Source organism: Boeremia exigua (assembly GCF_020726555.1).
Source record: "Boeremia exigua strain MPI-SDFR-AT-0100 chromosome Unknown C7974scaffold_3, whole genome shotgun sequence".
NCBI lineage: Eukaryota > Fungi > Ascomycota > Dothideomycetes > Pleosporales > Didymellaceae > Boeremia > Boeremia exigua.
This window is the reverse complement of record NW_025763520.1, coordinates 1161774-1180301: the sequence shown is the minus strand read 5'-3', so window position 1 is coordinate 1180301 and position 18528 is coordinate 1161774. Positions and strand designations below refer to the sequence as shown.

The 18528-nt window shown below is 55.1% G+C and overlaps 6 protein-coding genes across 6 annotated transcripts; 2 read left to right on the top strand and 4 right to left on the bottom strand.

Moving 5' to 3' along the window:
* Positions 1 to 838: 838 nt before the first annotated feature.
* On the bottom strand, positions 839 to 2651 carry C7974DRAFT_431792 (mid region of cactin-domain-containing protein; the record flags this gene model as incomplete). The annotated part of the gene is made up of 5 exons (XM_046144806.1): positions 839 to 856; positions 907 to 939; positions 1021 to 1641; positions 1699 to 2160; positions 2211 to 2651. 5 exons carry the CDS (start codon positions 2649 to 2651, stop codon positions 839 to 841), a joined length of 1575 nt encoding a protein of 524 aa, XP_046000163.1.
* Positions 2652 to 2803: 152 nt separating this feature from the next.
* Positions 2804 to 4848, top strand: C7974DRAFT_126733 (XRCC4-like factor-domain-containing protein). Its single transcript, XM_046135272.1, has 2 exons — positions 2804 to 3837; positions 3889 to 4848. Exons 1-2 carry the CDS (start codon positions 2905 to 2907, stop codon positions 4564 to 4566), a joined length of 1611 nt encoding a protein of 536 aa, XP_046000162.1. The 5' UTR covers positions 2804 to 2904; the 3' UTR covers positions 4567 to 4848.
* Positions 4849 to 8384: 3536 nt separating this feature from the next.
* On the bottom strand, positions 8385 to 9398 carry C7974DRAFT_373411 (uncharacterized protein; the record flags this gene model as incomplete). The annotated part of the gene is made up of 1 exon (XM_046140098.1): positions 8385 to 9398. One exon carries the CDS (start codon positions 9396 to 9398, stop codon positions 8385 to 8387), a length of 1014 nt encoding a protein of 337 aa, XP_046000161.1.
* Positions 9399 to 10587: 1189 nt separating this feature from the next.
* Positions 10588 to 12552, bottom strand: C7974DRAFT_421747 (high-affinity methionine permease-like protein). The gene is made up of 2 exons (XM_046144302.1): positions 12166 to 12552; positions 10588 to 12116 (listed from the first exon to the last, which is right to left on the bottom strand). The coding sequence occupies exons 1-2, from the start codon at positions 12359 to 12361 to the stop codon at positions 10705 to 10707; spliced, it is 1608 nt and encodes a 535-aa protein (XP_046000160.1). The 5' UTR covers positions 12362 to 12552; the 3' UTR covers positions 10588 to 10704.
* A 1320-nt stretch (positions 12553 to 13872) lies between these two features.
* C7974DRAFT_126683 (pectin methylesterase) lies at positions 13873 to 15482 on the top strand. The gene is made up of 3 exons (XM_046135271.1): positions 13873 to 14619; positions 14668 to 14844; positions 14893 to 15482. The coding sequence occupies exons 1-3, from the start codon at positions 14017 to 14019 to the stop codon at positions 15268 to 15270; spliced, it is 1158 nt and encodes a 385-aa protein (XP_046000159.1). The 5' UTR covers positions 13873 to 14016; the 3' UTR covers positions 15271 to 15482.
* A 112-nt stretch (positions 15483 to 15594) lies between these two features.
* On the bottom strand, positions 15595 to 16895 carry C7974DRAFT_387923 (NADP-dependent oxidoreductase domain-containing protein). The gene is made up of 2 exons (XM_046141225.1): positions 16685 to 16895; positions 15595 to 16619 (listed from the first exon to the last, which is right to left on the bottom strand). Exons 1-2 carry the CDS (start codon positions 16767 to 16769, stop codon positions 15694 to 15696), a joined length of 1011 nt encoding a protein of 336 aa, XP_046000158.1. The 5' UTR covers positions 16770 to 16895; the 3' UTR covers positions 15595 to 15693.
* Between the last annotated feature and the right edge of the window lie 1633 nt (positions 16896 to 18528).

Below are 18528 nucleotides of genomic sequence, written 5' to 3'. Positions count from 1 at the left end.
GCTATGACCCACACCCAACGGGGTCTAATGCCGCATGAGGGTATTGCAGTGACAGGTGCATTTGTCTATTATTGCCGGAGGAGCCAACGATTTTCTTGCTACAAGTGGATCGGTAGGGCTGGCGACGGGAGCGTGCATGCTGCTCAGACCATCATGTAACGTCAAATCGGCCACGAATCGCAGTGAGTAGACCGCTCCAACGAATCTCCTAGAATATTTCCAGACGCCTTCCATCCAGGCATTCCGGACGTCACGGTGCGTCGCGATCCTGACGTTATGGGGTCTTCGTTATTGCCAAACCGCCTTGGTTGCTCAAACTTGCCTCAAGCAAGCGATTGTTACTGGTTTTCGGCGCACTCACGCACGGCTCGACAAAGTCTACATGTAGCAGTTGTTGACCTGCATATCGACTCAAGCAGGTACCGCGGAAATCTGCCAGACTAAGAAATTGGAGATGGCACAACGGAACGTAGTACACGGTGTCCGGTGAAAGCTTCATTGCGATTGCCTTATTCGCTCTGACAGCGGTAGTGTCTGCGTTTGATTGGATATCAGTCCTGACGCATTCGTCACCGCTCAACATGGACATACACCGCCGGCAACCGGCAGCTTGTCGACGCTGGAATTGGTACCCGAGTGCAGTGGCCCTGGCCGGATGGTTTTGTCGAGCGACACCGCCACTGCGTTGTCGCATGCACTCACATGCGCTCGCATGATGGGGACGGAATGACGAGAGCCTTGGTGTGCAGAAAGTGGCATCTGTCGGCGGGTGTCACGCTCGATCTGCGTCGCACGTCCATGCACAGCCTGGGAGAACTCGCGAGGTGGAGTGTGTGGACTATTTGCGATAGTAAACCTGTAACAAATCAGTATAATGAGGTAGGGTCGTGTGTAAGCAAGACTAACCTTCTTGAACTGGAAGTGCAGCTGTAGAATGCCCTGCGCCTCGTTAGCCAACATGCGATGGTCAGGGTTGAGTAGCGCGAGCTGGAGTCGCACGACTGAGCTGTCGGTACTTGCCTTGTCGAAACTACTCTTGAAGCCGCGTTCGCGTTTGGCGCTATAGTCCCACTCCTTGTCGACGATGCGGAAGGCGATGTCCTCATAGGGCGGCCCGGCAATGAACCGGATCAGACACGTGTCGTCCTCGCCAGCGGGAGCAAAAGATTCGCCCCGACGGCGGCCGTTCTCGCGCTCGATCTTGTACGTTGGGGCTTTTGCCTTGTCGACGAGGTCGGGATAGAAGATGTTGAACTTGTAGCCCTGGACAACCTTTGGCGGGGGATTGTCGTGATCGTAGTGGGTCTGGTTGTACTTGTTCCACTCGTAGCCCATTTGCACGCGGTTGAAATAGCGGGGCTTTCGTGGCTTGTAGGTGCCAGCCCACTGTGGTCGTGCAGTCGTGACCTGTTCCTCGGCGGCGAAGACCTCCTCGCCCTCTTCCACGCCGCGTGCGACCTCGCGTTCGTAGAGGGCCATGGTTGCCTGCGAGTAGTCTTCCTTCTCGACGGGAGCGAATCGCGACGCGCTGACGGTCGCAGCGCCGTGGCGGGCGGGCTGGTCACCGACGGCGGCGTGGTCGGCGGCGCCCCGCAGCGACGGCACGTAGCCGAGCTTCTGTGTCTTCTTGCGGTCGGCGGCCTGGCGCTGTCAGTACGGGCGGGCGTTTGCAGCAGGGGACACGCAGGGGACACTCACTATGCCCTCCAGGAAGGCACTCTCGGCGACCTGCGGGAGGGCCTTGTCCTCGGCGCGCAGCTTCAGCAGCGGCTGCGGGTCGAGCGCCGCATCGTACGCGACCGCAGCGGCCGACGCGTCGCCCAGCTTGGCCTGCAGCCGCTCCTGCACTGCCACGGCGGCCTCGGCCTGCTGCTTGCGCAGGGCCTGCAGGCGTTCGCGCACAATCTCCTGCGACACGCGGCGCAGCTTGGCCTTGGCCTTCCAGATGCGCAGACTGCGCAGCAGCTGCTCCCAGTAGTCGTAGTCGATGGGCTCGTCCGAGTCCAGCTTGCGCTTGACCTGCGCCTCCAGGGCCTCCAGCTGCTCGAACGTCTTGGGCGCCAGCAGCTGGTCGATGTCGGCCGCGACGGCGCTGGTGCTGCGCGCGTCGCCCGACGCCCGCGCCTTGCGGCGGCTGTCCTTGCAGATGGTCTTGAGGGCCTGTGTCGGTCAGCAATGCGTCCCGCGCCAATGATGGGCTGCCAGCTCACGCTCCAGTACTCCCGGTTGCCGCGGTGCGTCTCCAGCGCAAGGTAGTGCTCGATCTCCTTCTCCAGCTCCGCCAGCTCGGCCGCGTCCAGCGCCTCCAGTACGCCCTCGGGGTCCTGCACGTCCAGCTCGTGGTCCTCGACCTCCTCCTCGTGCACCGACTTGGTCGGGTCGATGAAGCGCAGCGTGACGGCCAGCCAGTCGATGGGCTTGGCCCGCCCGCCCTTGACGCGCAGCGCCGCCTTCTTCTTCGCCTGCTGCAGCACGAAGCGGTCCTCGTCGGCTACCCACGCCTCCTCGGCCGCGTTGTTCGACCGCTTCGCTGCGTTGTCGTGCGATCGCGTGTCGGCCGAGCGCTTCGCGGGAACGCTGGACGCCGGCGGGCGCTGTGGCGGGCGGTCGCGGCCATTTCGCTCCCAGGGCGGTGGATTGCGCGACGACATGGTGAATTGTACTATTGGGAGTGCTGCAGCGAGTGCTGACGACCGTCGTCGATAATTTCGGCTGCCGTGACGTACCTGCCCCGGCCGCCAGGACCCCTGCCGCCTGCTTAGCGCTCAGATCGGCAGCCCTACGGTGGCTGCCTTCACCGTCCCGCATCCCTCGCTACAGCATACATAGAAGTCACATGTTTATATAGGCCACAATGCCCGCCGTGATATCGCACCGCCCCCGTGCCCGACCGTGATCGCTGCAATGTCGTCGTCCTGGCGCGTGCTGGAGCTGTCCGAGCAGCCAGACGGCGAGCCCATCCCCCAGCTGCTCGTCAAGCCAGCCTTCAAGGCGCACTCGTACTGCGTCTTCCTCACGTGCTTGACCAACATCTGGTGTGAGGAGCTGGACCTGGCCGGCATCGTAGACCGTGCTGTCGAGCAGCAGTCGCCCATCGAGGTCAGCACGCAGGACACTGCGCAGCTTGCCATCCTGCTTGAGACCGTCGAGCAGTCGTTGAGCGGCTCAGACACAGCCGAATGCCGCATCACTCGTGAAGGGATCGATGGCATCACACTGCACACCACGGTTCGCCTGCCCGAGCCACTCGACTCCTTGACCTGGAAGTTCCATCTACGGAAGCGCAGCCCGGTTACATTGAAGAACGAGCTCATTCTCCCCCTGCTTGTTTCCTCGCATATCCAATACGAGCGCATCAACGACCTGATCACGACCATCGAAAACAAAGACAGCGCAATCACTCGCCTCGTCGACTCCTTCGAATCAAACAATCTAGACCTTGCTGCAGCTTTTCCAAGCATAGGAGGCTTGAAAACAGGCCGCAAGCTGATCAAACGTGAGCAAGCAGCCAGGCACCTACCCGCACTCCGCCCCTTCCAGCAGCTTGCTTGGAGGGAAGAAACCGCACAATTGGCCGACTCGGACGTCACCACGCTAGGCTTGTTCCAGGAAGCGCTCGCGCAATGCGCCCCAGATGTGCCTTCGAGCCTGCGAGCAGAAGATGGTGCCGAAGACTGGCTTCCTGCGGTTCCAAGCCGGCTGACCTATGCCAAACCGGCTGTCAAGATCCGGACCATAGAGCCTGCGCCCCGTTTCCAACCGCCAAAGCATGGCCACGAGTCGAGTCCCGTCGACGATGACACCGAAGACGAGTTCGAAGTCCACCGAAACTTCAAGGTCCGTAGAAGTGACAACACACTTGGCAACTGCTACTGACAGCAACCTTAGACTCGCAGCATACCCCAGAAGGTAGCCAAAGCACCCGAGCCACCACTGCCATCCGCTCACCTGAGCATGGGCGCCGAGGATGAGGAATCAACCGAAGACGACGACGATCTGGATGTCCCAGGAAGGTCCCAGAGCCAAGGTCACGGCAGCAGGCAGACACGGCCGCCATCGCCACCAATACCCTCAGAGCCGGCGACATCTCCACCCCCAGCAAGTAAGCCCAAGGGGAAAGGCTTTCGCATTGGAGGGAAAGCAAAGAAGGAGACTCCTGAGACATCGCAGTCCGAGGAGAAAGAAACCGTGACTAACCATGATTCGAAGGAGGCCTCGATGCCGCCGCCCTCACAGGTGGACTTACAAGTCGAAGAGTCCCCCAAGAAGCCGAGAAAGCAATTCAGGATTGGAGGCAAGAGCAAACCTATTCGAGAAGCGTCCTCTTCGCAGTGTGAACCAGCGGAGCCGCCCATCTCAAATCGCCACAGGGATACTTATTCACCGACTCCAAAGTCGTCGCCGCCGCCACTGCCGCAAGAACTTCGTGAAGAAACCGCGCCAGCAGAAGAAGCACATGAAGAGACGCCAGAGGAAAAGGCGGAGCGCAAACGAGCTGAGCTCAAACGCAGGAACGAGGAAATTGCTAAGAAGCAGGCGCAGCACAAGAAAAAGAAGCGCTTCTAGCATATTTGCCAGACTATATACACCAAGTACGCTAGTTTTTTGGCTAAGAAATGACGTTGGGGGTCTTTATGATTTGTGCTAGGTCACTTGCTTCGTTTGCTCAAGTTCACCTTTCACCTCACCTTCCGGCTATCGTATACACGTGCGACGCGCCTGCTTTCCATCCACTGCACTGCACTTGCAGAACCGCGCCTGCTTATTGAATCAACCCGGTAGCTGTTATTCTGTAGCGCGTTGCGGGCGACAGTCGCTCCCCAGCATCATGTGTTTATATCACTACCTCTACTTCGCGTCTTGTCAACACGGCGAGTTTACCCTTATCACCTACTGCGACAAGGCGAAGGCATTGGGCCTGGCAGAACGGTAAGTACACAGCAAGGCAACACCAGCCAGGACCGAGAGCAGTCAGAGGCAGTCTTTCGCGGCATATCCCCGACGCTGATATCGATCGACCAAGCACCTCGCCAGCAACTCTACCGCTCACATCTTCTTCCTCAAGCAGACATAGCGTTTCAAATCGCAACATGACTACTCTATCACCCTCCAAGGCTCACTTACTGCCCGGGTACGGCCGCGTCCTTGTTGATGTCGATCAAGGCGCTGCTCACGTTCCGCGCTCAGTACTGTCTGAGCTCAGCCTCGACGACTCTCCACACACCGTCTCCCTGACGGCAGCGCAAGCTTTGCAAGCATTCAGCACCGACAGCCCACGTGACAACACATTGTCTCTGTCTACGAAGGGCCTTGCGGACGCCTCCAGATCCGATATCGAGGGCACACGAACGTCTTCTGAGAGCAGCGTCGAGATTATCACGGAGAGAAGCACCGTTACATACGGCGATGTCAAGTCTGCCAGTCCGCGAAAGCCGCTTCCTGCGCAATGGATGTCCCCGCCGACAACGCCAACCCTCGCAACAGCGCAGCGAGCAAGTGCCGGAGCTACACTGCAGAGTTCTCTTACCTCTGAGAACAAGACTGCTCGGGCTACACGCAGTTCATTCGACATCGGAACACCGGACACGGGAGGCAATACTTTCCTCACCAAGGAAGCCCTCGATGCTGTCGATACGAATATCGTGTCACCTACAATCCGTCGTAAGCTGCAGTCACCCACGAAGGCACCTTGGAATAGTCCGAATGCATCGCCCAAAGCCGGCAATTCTCCCAGCAAATCACTATCCCCACGGACGGTGCAGCTGGGTAGTCACGTGATTGCTAACCACAGGCGGGGCCCAAGCAGTGTCGTCTCTACAGGAGCAAGCTCGTTCTACACCGCGCATGGGTCGCCGGTAAGGAGTCTTGCATGCTCGCAAATCAGCTCCTCTTCCGACGATGACTCCCACGATGAAACATACTTCACTTGTGTAGATGATCTGGCTGACGTTGATGCTGAGCAGACCGATAATTCACGCAATGACTCCAGCGCGAATACGTCGAAAGTAACAACAGGCACCAGAGCGAAGGCTTCGAGATCGAATCTGTCCATCGGAAAATTGCCAAAGGATACTGCTCGTGGGGCAGAGAAAGACAGCGTCGATCTGAGCTCTCCGTCATCTCCGACACGACCTTCTGCATCACAGTCGTCGCGCATCCCCCGCATGTCCAGCAGCAAGGGCAGCAGCGTTCGCGCTCCGACTCTGAGTTCGACTCTGAAGCAAACGAAATCCACGCAGGCCTTGCGGTCGCCTACTATAACTAGGAAGAAATCGATGCGACAAGTCCGAACAACCGACAGCGCAGGCTCTACGCCGATATTGTTGGATCGCCAGAATCGCGACTTCACAATCGCGAGTGTTGATAGTGTTGAGACCAATGCCACGCAACGACGAGTGCGCACCAGCGATGTTGATCGACGCAGCCCGCAGTCTGAAGACACGGAGACCGATGTATTTGGGCCTGGCAATCGTCCCCCCGTAACGTCTGGTCACTCTCGAGCGACCAGTTCTTCGACTGTGAAGGCAACACAAACGGATAGCAGCTCTGTAACGACAAGCCTCATTAACCCGAGTGACGCAGACGATGAAGACGACGACTCGGTGTCTGCGCGCGGCCCAGAGACGGTTCCATATAGTACCTCGCCGACCCGACTTCGCAGTGCACAACATATCCCTAACGCTCCCCGTGCGACTAAAAGCCAGGCATCGTTGCGATCGAGCCCGTCTGATCTACGCGCCACTGCATCAGAATTCGTTCCCGGTCAGAAAGAAGCCCATGTTGCGCCTAAGGAGCCGGCTCTGACCATGCCTGACCTGTACGCTCTCGATAGCTACGGCATCCCATGGTTCTACCACATGTACCCAGTGCCATGGATGTTGCCCCCGATGAACCCTAGAGGCAAATCCAGATCGCCCAAGAGACTGCGCCCGAGGAAGCAGCGCTCCACGATGCCGGATGCTCAGCAAGGTGGGCCCTCGTTCGGGCTGCTGAGTAGTGGTCACTGACAGATACACAGCCATTTCCGATCTCCAGCAGTCTACAGACGAAGCGTCGCCTCTCAAGACCCCGAACAATTCCGAGCCGTCCGACGCTCCGTTCGCGTCCCAGCTCAGCGAGATTGCGTTCCAGACGGCACGTCGGCCCCGCACCGGCACTGTGCGCCCACCCCGCGAGGATCTAACGAGTATCCGCAACGTCGTCGGATCTGGCATTGCGCTGCCCGTTCGTCGTCGCAACCACTATCGCTCTGATAACGGGGTGTATGGAGGCCGTGGCGGCGTCGGTCTGCCTCTGCACGCTACAGTTCCGTTCCCTAGTCCTGTGGCTCCGATGGGTCGGCCGGCTGAGGCGTATTCGGCTACCGCTCCGCCCATGGGACGCCCCGCTGAGGTGTTTGTCGGGACCGTGGTGGGTGCGGAGGCGTGTGGCGAGATGCGGGTTCAGCGCGCGGAGGAGTATTATGGCGGTCTGGGTTGTCATGGGTGTGAGTCTGGTTGTTGATGGTGCGTATGATGTAAGGAGAGAGAGGATCACGGGCCGAGAAGGGATCGGGATGGAAAGGAAAGGGAGGGGGGATGTATTGGTACCGGATGCATGGGTCAGTGGTTAAATGGTAGATGGGAGGGGGTTGGATGCATGGATCAATGTATCAATGGATCAATGGACAGAGAGGAAAAGGGGGAGTGAGGTGGGAGGATGGAGGTCATTCGTTCGGGTGTAGTGATTAGTGTTGGATAGATTAGGGTACTGGGTAATGGAAGGTGGTGTATGCTATGGTCTCGTCTTTTCTCTGACCTCATGATCAATTTCGCCAACGAGTGGCTGGAGGACTTGGAGGGGCTTGCATAGACTGTCAGAGGACTTGCGAGGATCTAGAATATCAGGACGATCGCGGGTCATAGAGACACGGTCTACTCCCGCGTGATCGGCATATATCGCATGTGTCGACACTCGAAGCCACACGCAGGGTGGCTTCTGACAAGCCTTTTGGCATTCACCGTCCGAAATTGTTCAGGAATGGCGCGTTGCTTGAAGGGATAAATATGGGGCATGCATAGGGAACAGGGAATGCTGAATGGTTTTGCAAATGGTTCATTACGTTAGGGAAAGAAATGACAAGGCCGAGAGTAAATCCAAAAATATATGGGAAAACAACCAGCAGTGACAAATTCTATGTGACGATAAGTGCTATTCTATCCTTGTACTTGGACTGTTCTGGTCGTCCAAAGACAAGTTGTCCATACCGTCAGTTGGCTCCGTCGTGGAGGGCGTGGACCAGCACGCGAACTCCGTCACCGAGCGCTCCAGGCTTGCTCAGCCGACGAACCGAACAACAGATCTTGGACCATTCATTGGGCGGATGGGTTGTCTTAGCCTCTTCTCTACCAGCTGTCGTTGAACCACCCAAGAAAGGCCTCACCTACAGTGCGTTGGAGCACCGCCATCGCCTTCTCCTGGAACTTGCAGCCTCGGAGCCACACCGGCATGGGACAGATGCAGAACGACTCCTCACACTGACACCACCGCTCTTCCTCCTCGCTATCCATCAGCGCCTTGTAGTAATCAAAGGGACGCCCGTGCACGTAGTCGGCGTCCGTTGCATCAGGAAGCAGACCCGCCTGCTTCATGTTGTCGATAAAATCCCCCATGTAGTCCATCGCGCAGCCGTCGTCGTCGCACCGCTCCTCGCAGCAACATGACTGCGCGGCTGCGTTGACCGCACCATCCGTGATGGCGCGCAGCGCTTGGATGAGCTGCACGCGGCGTGCCTTCAGCGTCTCCTCGAACCCGCAGCCCGCCACGGGCTGGCCGTTGTACTTGAGAATGGGGCCGTTCTGGTACGTCTCCTCGTTTGTACCTGTTTCCTCGTTCCCCTCGGACATCTGCTCGTCTTCCGTCTCGTCTTCCTCGAGGAACTTCTCGTCCCACTCGTAGCACAGCATCGCCGCTGCCCAGAGAAGCTGTTCCCGCCGCGCCGCCAACCCGAACACGTGTGCAGCTTTTGCCGCAAGGAAAACATCTGCTCCGTTGTTGACTTGGAATACGGACCGCGAGAAGTGCTCAATGCATCGGAGCGAGATGGTGTTGTTGCGGATGTGGGAGACAAGGTCGTACTTGTCCACGAGTTCAAGCAGAGAGGCCAGCTCGCTGCTCGTGATGGTCTGTGGTATCTTGTTATAGTTGTTATGGACGATGTCCATGACCAGCTTGAACGATGCGGGATCGTCTTCAGGGAGCCGGACGGGTCCACCGCAGCCTTCAGCGAAACGGCCTGGTTTCAGCATGGCCTTGAACACGTTTGAAGAGTCCATGAGGATTGACTTGCATACTCTAAATGCTTGGTTGCCGACAGTGATCTCCTGGTCGGCAAATTCGCTGAAGACGTGGGAAGACATTGTTGATATCTGGTTGTCGAAGAAGTGGAAGTAGTGAGGATGGTAATAAGGAAGGATATTTGGTTGCTGGTTGCTGGAAAGGCAGAGTTGGTGATGATGATGAGGAGAAAGAAGGTAGAGCTGCCCATATACTTATCGTAGGAGGGGATTGCAAATGTTGCACGAACAACGTCCTCCGGCTCCATCATCCACTGATAATGTTCAGTAGGCCGGTAGCTTGCCAACAATGCTCGTCGGCGGGCTCGCACGTGATCGACTTTCGTGTCTAATCGGCACTGTTGGTGGCACGCCCGGTAGCTTCATGTCCTCCTTGACTGTAAACTTGACTACCACACCAGCAGCGGCAAAGTGAATATGCTGACGTTGAGACTGCAGCCAGCTAAATCAAGAGATGCTTCATACCTATATATATCTCAGCACGTGATGACTCAGTTCCTCACGGCGATGTTCTGCTGTAACTGCGCCAGCGACATCTTCATGCAAAGAGAACCCTAGATTAGGTCGGCGCGCGAGGGGCGAACGGGCTCGTAGCGGAACCAGAAGACGATCTGGACGGCAGTGCGCCAGTAGCGCTTGATCTTGGGAAGCCGGTTTACCAGCGGCGTGCTGAGAGGATCCGGGCGTTGGAGCGTCTACTAAGCCACTTGATCAGCTTGAGCGTCGCGTCGGAGATGGACCAGCCGCCGACCTCTACAAGCGCAAGTACCCGCCATCACACCTTGTTTAGCCGGCGACTACAAGCACTGTTCGACTGCCGTGTTGTTCCGATTACGCACTCCGATGTGAGCTATGTCGCTCTATCAACAATCTCTAGTGAATCATTGTGATTGTGTCTTCTCTGCTGTACTGTGTCTGGCTGTGCTCTTTACCGTGCTTCGTTTCCTCTGGGCGTAGTGCGTTGTGAGAAGTGTGGGTTTCAGTGCTACATTGTTGGTATATAGGTTATAGAAAAATATATAATCTACGATGCTATGTGCGTGGAAGGGAGATCTTTTATCTGTGTGCGCCGGCCTGTGTTTGCTACTCTAATAATTCATAAAATTTCAGTTTACCGGAGATAAGGAAGTCATATGATGGTCCAGAACCTACAATAGAACAAAGGAGCTCTTTGTGAGCGATGATCACACAGACTCTTCAGGTTTGCGAACACGTTCATAGGCCATTCAATAGGAACTTGTCAAGTATGATACTGTAAGAGCGTCATCGGAGTTGTGAACATAACTTCAGTGATTATTACGACTAAATTGCGATGACTGGGAATTCTGCCTTCCCCTCTCGCCTCGTCTCTTGCTTACTCACCTCGTCTTCACTCGCGCTTGTTGTACACCTTCACATACCGCACGTGCTCGATCCCCTGCGCATCCTCATGCCTCTGCGCTACAATCTTATACCCGCCCAACTTTGGCCATACCTTGGTCCAGCAGAACCAGTAAAACACACCAAGCAGTAGCACACCCACGCCCACAATCGGGAATACGTAGTACGGGTACCCGTCTGCGTTCCAGGGCCCGCTCGGCGGGATGAAGGGTACGAGTGCAAGGAAGATGTTGGCCGCGAGGTAGAGGATCGCGACTGGCAGGTATGTGTGCCACGGCGACTCCCACCGCTCGGCTTTCGAGTAGTGCAGATAGATCAACCCGGCGGTCACAAAACCGTTGATCCACGCACCCGGGTACGTGTAAAGATCCGTGATGAAGTTGTACGCAGGCCCCGCAGGCGGCGCCACGAGGACAATGACGGTGATGAGCCAGTGGAGGAAGAGCGCAGGGGCCGGGGCGCCGAACGGCTTGATAGACGCCCAGAACTTGCTGTAGGGCAGGAGACCCTCCTTGGCGAACTCCTGGTTCAGTCGCGCGTGCGCGAAGCTCACGGCAAGCACGTTGCCCAGGTTGCTGAGCGCGACGAAGGCGGGCAGGCTGCGGGCGCCCGCGCTGTCGCCGAACACGTTGCGGAAGAAAACGCCGGCAACAATGGCTTCGCTACCTGCGAGGTCTTCCTTGGAAATGGCGGCGAAGTAGGCGACGTTGGCGAGCACGTAGAGGATGGTAGTACCGCCGATGGCGAGCGGCGCGGCCCAGGTGAGCGTCTTCTTTGGGTTTTTGATCTCGCCGAGCACGTAATTTGCGTTTTCCCAACCCTTGTACGAGTAAATAATGCGTAGCAGGGCCTGGCAGTATTCGTAGGCGCCGCCGCCGCCGTAGCCGGGGCCGGTGGAGAGGGTGAATGCGTTGTCAAAGTTGCGCGGGTTGGGGACTTTGCGGTGGCCGGCGAGCGCTGCGAAGCCGGAGAAGACGATGAAGAGTAGGATGAAAACCTTGAACACTCCGAGCACGTTGAACAGCCGAATGCCCCATTTCGGTGCTACCGAGTGCAGCGTTACACAGAAGGTGATGCAGGCGATGGCGATACCGCGCGCGACCCAGCCGTCGACGGTGCTGCCGGAGGCCAAGAGACAGTAGCGTCCAAAGGCCAGCGCGTTGCCGGACGAGAAACCGAGCAGGAGCATTTGGGATGCGAGGACGCATGTTGCGACGTATTTTGGGTGGCGGTAGACGCGTTCCAGGTAGTTCTTCTCGCCGCCGGAGCGGGGAATGGCGAGACCGAACTCGATGAAGACAGACAATCCGGCGAAGGTCAAAATGCCGCCGATGATCCACAGGAAAAGCGAGACGCCGACTGAGCCGGACACAGCGAAAATACCAGATGGAGTGGAGAAGACTGTAGACATGCGTAAGCGCCATTCAATTTCCGTGCGCGTGTAACTTACTTCCTGTACCGATCATCTTGTTCAAGATGACAAAAACAGTTGCGGTATAGCCCAGTTTCTGACTATCATCATAGACGAACGCTTGGTCTGCTTGAACACTGACATTCTCGTCCGTGTAGCCTGGCGGGGAAGGCGAGGCGTCGTGACTAGTCTCACGCGCGACCTTGTGGTCTTGCTCCTCGAACTTTGTCGCCATGTTGGCTAGGTAAATTTGTCTTCACAGCACTGACAAGTCGCGACCAGCAAGGTCGAGATAGAGTTGGGACGCTAGCGCAGTCGCTGCACAAGTACGAACAGCGGGTGGGAACCAGTGGAGCGGACGCTGCGCGTTCTGGAAGTCTCAGAGACTGGACTGGAGCCCTATACATACCCTCCATGGCGTGCTTACCTTTGTCTGGGCTCGCGACGCGCCAGCCGGCCCCGTCGTCGATGCGCAGAACGCCTACAGCTCGCGATCGGCATACAGATTGACGTTTCAAGTCTTGGGTTACATGGCAGCCAAACGGCCGGTAGAGTGGGCGGACGCTGAATGGTCGAGAGACACCCAATCAGGAAGGTCAAGCCATCGCTATGGTGAAGCTCTCTTGGTATGCGCTACGAGGGGTGCGTAAAGTGAGCAGCTCCGATGTCGTGATCGCTCGGCGTTATTTGTCTACCGTAAATGCGCAAAGAGCAGCTTGGCAATTGAAAAGCATCGCATTGTCTGGCTGGCAGACTTTGTTGGTGGCTGCGGCGATCGCTCGTCGTTCACGAAAATTTCGCTCAGGATTGAAGCCTGGTACGTCTCAGGAAGGTGCTCTGTTCTTTAAAAACGACAGTCAGTCCTCAGCAGACGTTGCCAAGCGATTCTCATCTGTCGCAATTGTTAGGCATCCTGTTCATCGTATTCTAGAAGCCGCATGGCTGACAACATGTGATTTTCGTGTTGGTGTGTGGTGATGACGAGCTTGTTCAGCGCGTGCCCTCGCTTGAGAGTTGCGTTAGCGCAAAGATAACAACACTATCACCTTGCATCAACGACCTTTGAAGTGCAATATGCGCAAGGCTGTGCGCGATGGCTGTCCTTATGATACATCACGTGATGTTCTCAGCAATGCAGCTGACGTGGACACGACATCGCTGACTCTCATCACAGGCGTGTCACCACGCAGCCATCAACCTCACATTAGCATGCGCGAGCGCAAATGGTACAGTATCCCGCGATGATACTTTGTGTCGAAAAGTTTTGAAAAGGGTCAACGCAACACGATAGAACCCAACGCGTTTGCAAACGAAGTTTCAAGCTTTGCCCACGTGCCGAAAGAAAGCTTGGTCACGCCACGATGCAGGAACGGGACATCGTCGAACATCGACCTACGGTCCTTTCATCGAAACACCGACCTCGAAGTTATCAGAACCACCAGGAACGCGGGACATTCGTCGACCTCATCTCGGTCGAGCCATTGGAGGGTCACCTGCTCATTGGTGGATCATTTTCACCCACACTCCCCACAAACCCCAGGATCCACGATGTGGAGCCTCCAGCCACACCCCGCGTTCGGTTGAATCCTAGAGCTGCTTGATTGGATCATCTGCCGGACCACGAGTCGAACGAATATCTCCCGCGGCCCATGACGGCGTATCTGGTGGCATTAAGGAAATTATGCCTGCGCGTACTGACGATGACAGACATCAATTACCCCTGTTCCAGTTTTCCCGTCATGCAATGCGCCAGGCCTCAAGATTACTATCCGGCCGTAGAACTTGGAGCTATATAAGATATGGCGCCCAGACTTTGCTTGATCACCACGCATCATATCCTTGCATCTCTAAAAGATTCACGTTGACCAGGCTCAGCTTCTATTATTGAAGATGCGAGTCAGCTTTGCACTCGCGTGCCTACTTGAGGTGTGCACTGCACTATCGGCTGTTAATCGCAAAGCTTGCCAGCATCCGACAAAAGTCCCGTTGGACGGCTGCCCCAAGAACACGATCCTCGTCGGGCCCGGTCAGAAATACACGACCGTCCAGTCTGCAGTCTTAAGTTTGCCAAATGGCACAGCCCCGTCCCACATCCTCATTCTTCCCGGCAACTACACCGAGCAAGTGAACGTCACTCGCCCAGGCCCGGTGTATCTCTTTGGTCAGACAAAGCATCCCAACGATCAAAGCAAGAATGTAGTCAACATCATTTGGCATAATGCTACTGGCGCCAACACACCGCCAAGCATTGACAACGCGTACACGTCTACACTCACAGTTGCGCCTACCTTCAACTCCAGCACGACCGGCAGTGGGCCAACCGGCAATCCTGTGCCGGCAGACACTCCCTTCGGAAACATCGACTTCAGGGCTTACAACCTGAACTTCGTCAATGACTACCGACCGTGGGCCGCTGGCCCTTCGCTTGCAGTTTCTGTGAGCTACGCGAATACTGGCTTCTACTTTTGCGGATTCTACTCGTACCAAGATACAGTAAGGATGTCGTCCTCCAATCAGCCTGCATAGTTAACAGATTTTCAGGTGTACGTTGGCAAGCTTGGTAACGCATACTTCTACAAGAACGAGATCGCAGGTCAAACCGACTTTTTCTACGGCTTTGGTACTGCGTGGATCCAGTCCAGTCTTGTGACCCTGCGCAACTGCGGTGGAGGTATCACAGCATGGAAGGGCACCAACACGACCTTTGTCAACAAATATGTAAGTTTCGAAATCTAGCAAGGTGAACATGATACTGACTAGTGTCAGGGCGTCTACATCCACGACTCCAAAGTCCAGAAAGCCAACTCCTCCCTCGCCATAACTGGAAAGTGCGCCCTCGGCCGCCCCTGGAACGCCCTGCACCGCTCCATCTTCGCCAACACTTATCTCGACGACTCCATCCAACCCAGCGGCTACATCGCGTGGGGCACCACAGACCCCCGTGTCAACGCTAACACCACAATGGCCGAGTACAACACCTACGGACCCGGTTTCAACGCTACTGGAAGGGCCGCCGGTAATGTGACGATTGTGATGGACAGGAAACAGTACGAGCCGTACTCATCGGTTGAAAGGGTGTTTCAGTTTCCGTTCACGGCGAAGGAAGGGAACACGGCGTGGATAGATAGGGAGCCGGAACGGTGATTGGGCGAGCAGTTTATTTGATGATGGATTTTTAGGTTCACCAGCAGCAAACGATCAAATCAATGTATCCAGCATACACGTTGACAAATGCTTCAAAAAGATATGGACAAATTTTAGTGAGCAAGGAGGGCTCTCGATGACCCTGATGAAGCAAGCGGGGCTCTCGCAAGCATGTAGGCTGCCGAAGTGGAAGGTAGCTATTGAGTTTGAGTTGTTGTGCGGGTTGCAATGCGGCCAATAACGGCGTCACTATTGCCTACAGTACACACTGTTATGTACAGCGAAACAACTCCATACAGCGTGCATCAATTTGATCAATTTGGGTACCAAATAAGTCGTAATACATTCAACATCGATTACTGTTGAGATTGGTACAAAACTCTCGAATAATGACATGACCTTGAGGCATACGACCGAACCTATTTAAACCAAAGGCGGGGTATCCGCGTAACAATGTTGCATGAAAGCTTCGGGATACCTCTCACCACCAACATCCGCAGCCTCAACCATTCCTCTGATCTCCTTCTCCTCTTGCTCGCTCAGAGACACATTAAACGCGCCCAGGTTCTCCTTCAATCTTTCCACTTTCGTCGTGCCGGGAATAGGAAAGATGTCCTCACCCTGAGCCATCAACCACGCCAACGTCAGCTGGCCTGGACTGCAACCTTTCTTCTCCGCGATAGTCGACAGTTGCTTGACTAATTTCAAGTTCTTAGGGAAGTTTTCCTTGCTGAACCTCGGTGCATAAGATCTGAAATCCCCTTCTTCGAAATCCTCGGGCCCCTTGAAAGCTCCTGTCAACATGCCACGATTGAGCGGCGAGTACGCAACAACCGCGACGCCGAGCTCGCGGCATGTCTTGAGGAGGTCGATTTGCTTCTCGATTTCGAGCGCAAATGGCGAGTACTCAACCTGTACTGCTGAAATCGGATGCACTTTATACGCTCTGCGGAGCGTATCTGAAGAGACTTCCGAAAGACCAAGGTACTTGATTTTTCCTTCATTCTTCAGCTGCACCATTGCCTCCACGGTCCGCTCAATCGGCGTCTTTTGATCTACGCGGTGGCAGTAATACAAATCAATGCATTCAACTCCTAGCCGTGCCAGACTTTTGGCACATGCATCCAAGCAGTACTCGGGACTACTATCGACGACTGCGCCGCCCTGACTGATTCCGAATTTGGTGGCCAGGAATATGTCTTTGCGCTTGGAGGGATTGGCGGCGAACCACTTTCCCAACAGGTCCTCGTTGTCTCCATACAAGTCGGATGAGTCCCATGAAAGTTCGCCGAGGGCGTAGGCTTGGTCGAGGAGTGCGAGACGCTCGGAATCAGGTTTCAGAGTACCGTCTAGGCGAATTGTGAGTACAGGTATCTTTCACTCACGTGCGCATCGTAGGTATGTAGACACTCACATGCAATGGATAGGCCCATGAGGCCGAAGCCTAGACGGGTAACCTGCGGGCCGTTACGGCCGAGAGGGGCTGTTGGAATAGACATTGGCGATGAAGGATCGTTACGAGGATTGCTCACGATGAGGCTTGAATTTAAAATACGTGTTTGCGGACATGGGCGGATTGAAGATTTTTAAACAAACAAACGTAGACTTTCGATCCAAAGTTAAACTCCGCTCCATGGAGCATATGACCGCAAGCGGGTAGTTTTCGTCCGAATTGCACCGTTGAATCAGGAAAAAGCGTCCGGCTGTCGCAACACATGCTTAATGGCACTACAGGGTGCAATAATTCTCGTTTCCTCTTCTAGAGCCTCACAGGAATTGGAAGAGGTTACTGCATTGTTATTCGTAGCTTTATCTTAGCATTTACTGTAAATAGATCCATCAATACCTTTCTTGTACAGTAAATAGACCTATCAATGCCTTTCTTGATGTTATTAATTACTCCATGTATAAGTGTTTAATAGAAAATCAGAAGTTGAAGGATGCTTAGCTTATCACAATAAGAGAACGCGAATTGCACTCCTGGTGGCGGTCGTCGGACTTATTGAAAGCAACCGGACTTAAGGAGAAGAAGTCACAAACATTCTGGTTGACTGGTTGATCGGCTGTGGCATTTCCTAGTTCCGGCCGCCGGATGATAGACAGCCGATCCGTGCTGCCCACTTCACTCAGCCAGCTATAACTGCGTCGATAGACTTGTACTCCATAAGGTGGGGCAACAGTGCCTGCAGGGTTTTCTTGGCGATGTCATCGGTGGTGACGCTGTTCGGATGACATCTTTGATCTCTAGCTAGGTAGATAGACGCCGGCGTGTTGGTAGCCTGATAGCTAAGTATGTAGTATATGGTATTGCTTTGTCAATAGCTCGTCGAAGTACTTCAGCAACCTCTTGGACGTACTGCGCCTGGTGATCGCCGACAAATGGCCGAAAATTCGGAGTGACTTTGCGTTGCGCTCGATAGAACTATGTGTGATTTACTTTGTTTAACCTTTCCTCAAGGTGTATCCATAAAAAAACTAGTAAATAACTGTTGCTACACTGCCTTAGTATTTCGTGCATATCCCTTAGCCGCTCGTCGGCGGTGACCAGGCGCAGGAAATATCAAGCACTGTCTTAGTTGCAGGCGTAACAAGTAGCGGCAAAGCTTATCTTGCGTTCTGTGGCAGATTCTTTCATAAATCATGTCCAGCCTTGCGTTGGCGGTACACTGAGTTGCTGAGTTCTCCCGATGTCATATATATCACGGCACCAATGGGTAAGTGGTAGGAGACGTGGTCGAGGTTTTGGTCGACCTGACTTAACTATGATCGTTCGATCAACCAGACTCAAGTCGTTCAGCTGCAGGTAGGGATCAATAGTGTGGGAGCAGCTCCTTTCTCGTATGGGACAGTTCCAGGAGGTAGTCTATCCCTTGGGTCAAAGTCCTGTATCACTGCCAACAAAACTTAGAGTCCGCAGGTCTTACATTTGCGCCTCTCTACATGGGGTGGGGCAGGTTGAAGTCGCCAAGCAGTTTCCCAATGTTAATCGAATAGATCACTGTGCCGTACAAGTCTGTGATCAGCACAGTACTGTCGTTCTCGTCACGCCTCGATAGAATGTAGATGTTGTGAATAAGGGCTTGTCCCTCGTGTTGACTGTAGCTGAAATCTAATCTATATATATTGCCGCTTTGCTTGGTTGCATATGGAGCCTTCTGCGAGTGTGTCTGGTCGCTGAGTTGCATGCCAATGGGCTTCAATTGATAGGTACTACCAGTAGCCATAAGCGCAGGCTAGCGCTATGTCTGTTTTCCCTTT

Excerpts from the sequence above, each read along its gene's own strand:
- C7974DRAFT_126733 (XM_046135272.1), top strand. The coding sequence starts at position 2,905 with ATGTCGTCGTCCTGGCGCGTGCTGGAGCTGTCCGAGCAGCCAGACGGC. Across the intron at positions 3,838-3,888 it reads AAGTCCACCGAAACTTCAAG|ACTCGCAGCATACCCCAGAA; the intron begins GTCCGTAGAAGT and ends CAGCAACCTTAG.
- C7974DRAFT_421747 (XM_046144302.1), bottom strand. The coding sequence starts at position 12,361 with ATGGCGACAAAGTTCGAGGAGCAAGACCACAAGGTCGCGCGTGAGACT. Across the intron at positions 12,117-12,165 it reads CAAGATGATCGGTACAGGAA|TCTTCTCCACTCCATCTGGT; the intron begins GTAAGTTACACG and ends GCATGTCTACAG.
- C7974DRAFT_126683 (XM_046135271.1), top strand. The coding sequence starts at position 14,017 with ATGCGAGTCAGCTTTGCACTCGCGTGCCTACTTGAGGTGTGCACTGCA. Across the intron at positions 14,620-14,667 it reads TCTACTCGTACCAAGATACA|GTGTACGTTGGCAAGCTTGG; the intron begins GTAAGGATGTCG and ends ACAGATTTTCAG. Across the intron at positions 14,845-14,892 it reads CGACCTTTGTCAACAAATAT|GGCGTCTACATCCACGACTC; the intron begins GTAAGTTTCGAA and ends GACTAGTGTCAG.
- C7974DRAFT_387923 (XM_046141225.1), bottom strand. The coding sequence starts at position 16,769 with ATGTCTATTCCAACAGCCCCTCTCGGCCGTAACGGCCCGCAGGTTACC. Across the intron at positions 16,620-16,684 it reads CATGGGCCTATCCATTGCAT|ACGGTACTCTGAAACCTGAT; the intron begins GTGAGTGTCTAC and ends CAATTCGCCTAG.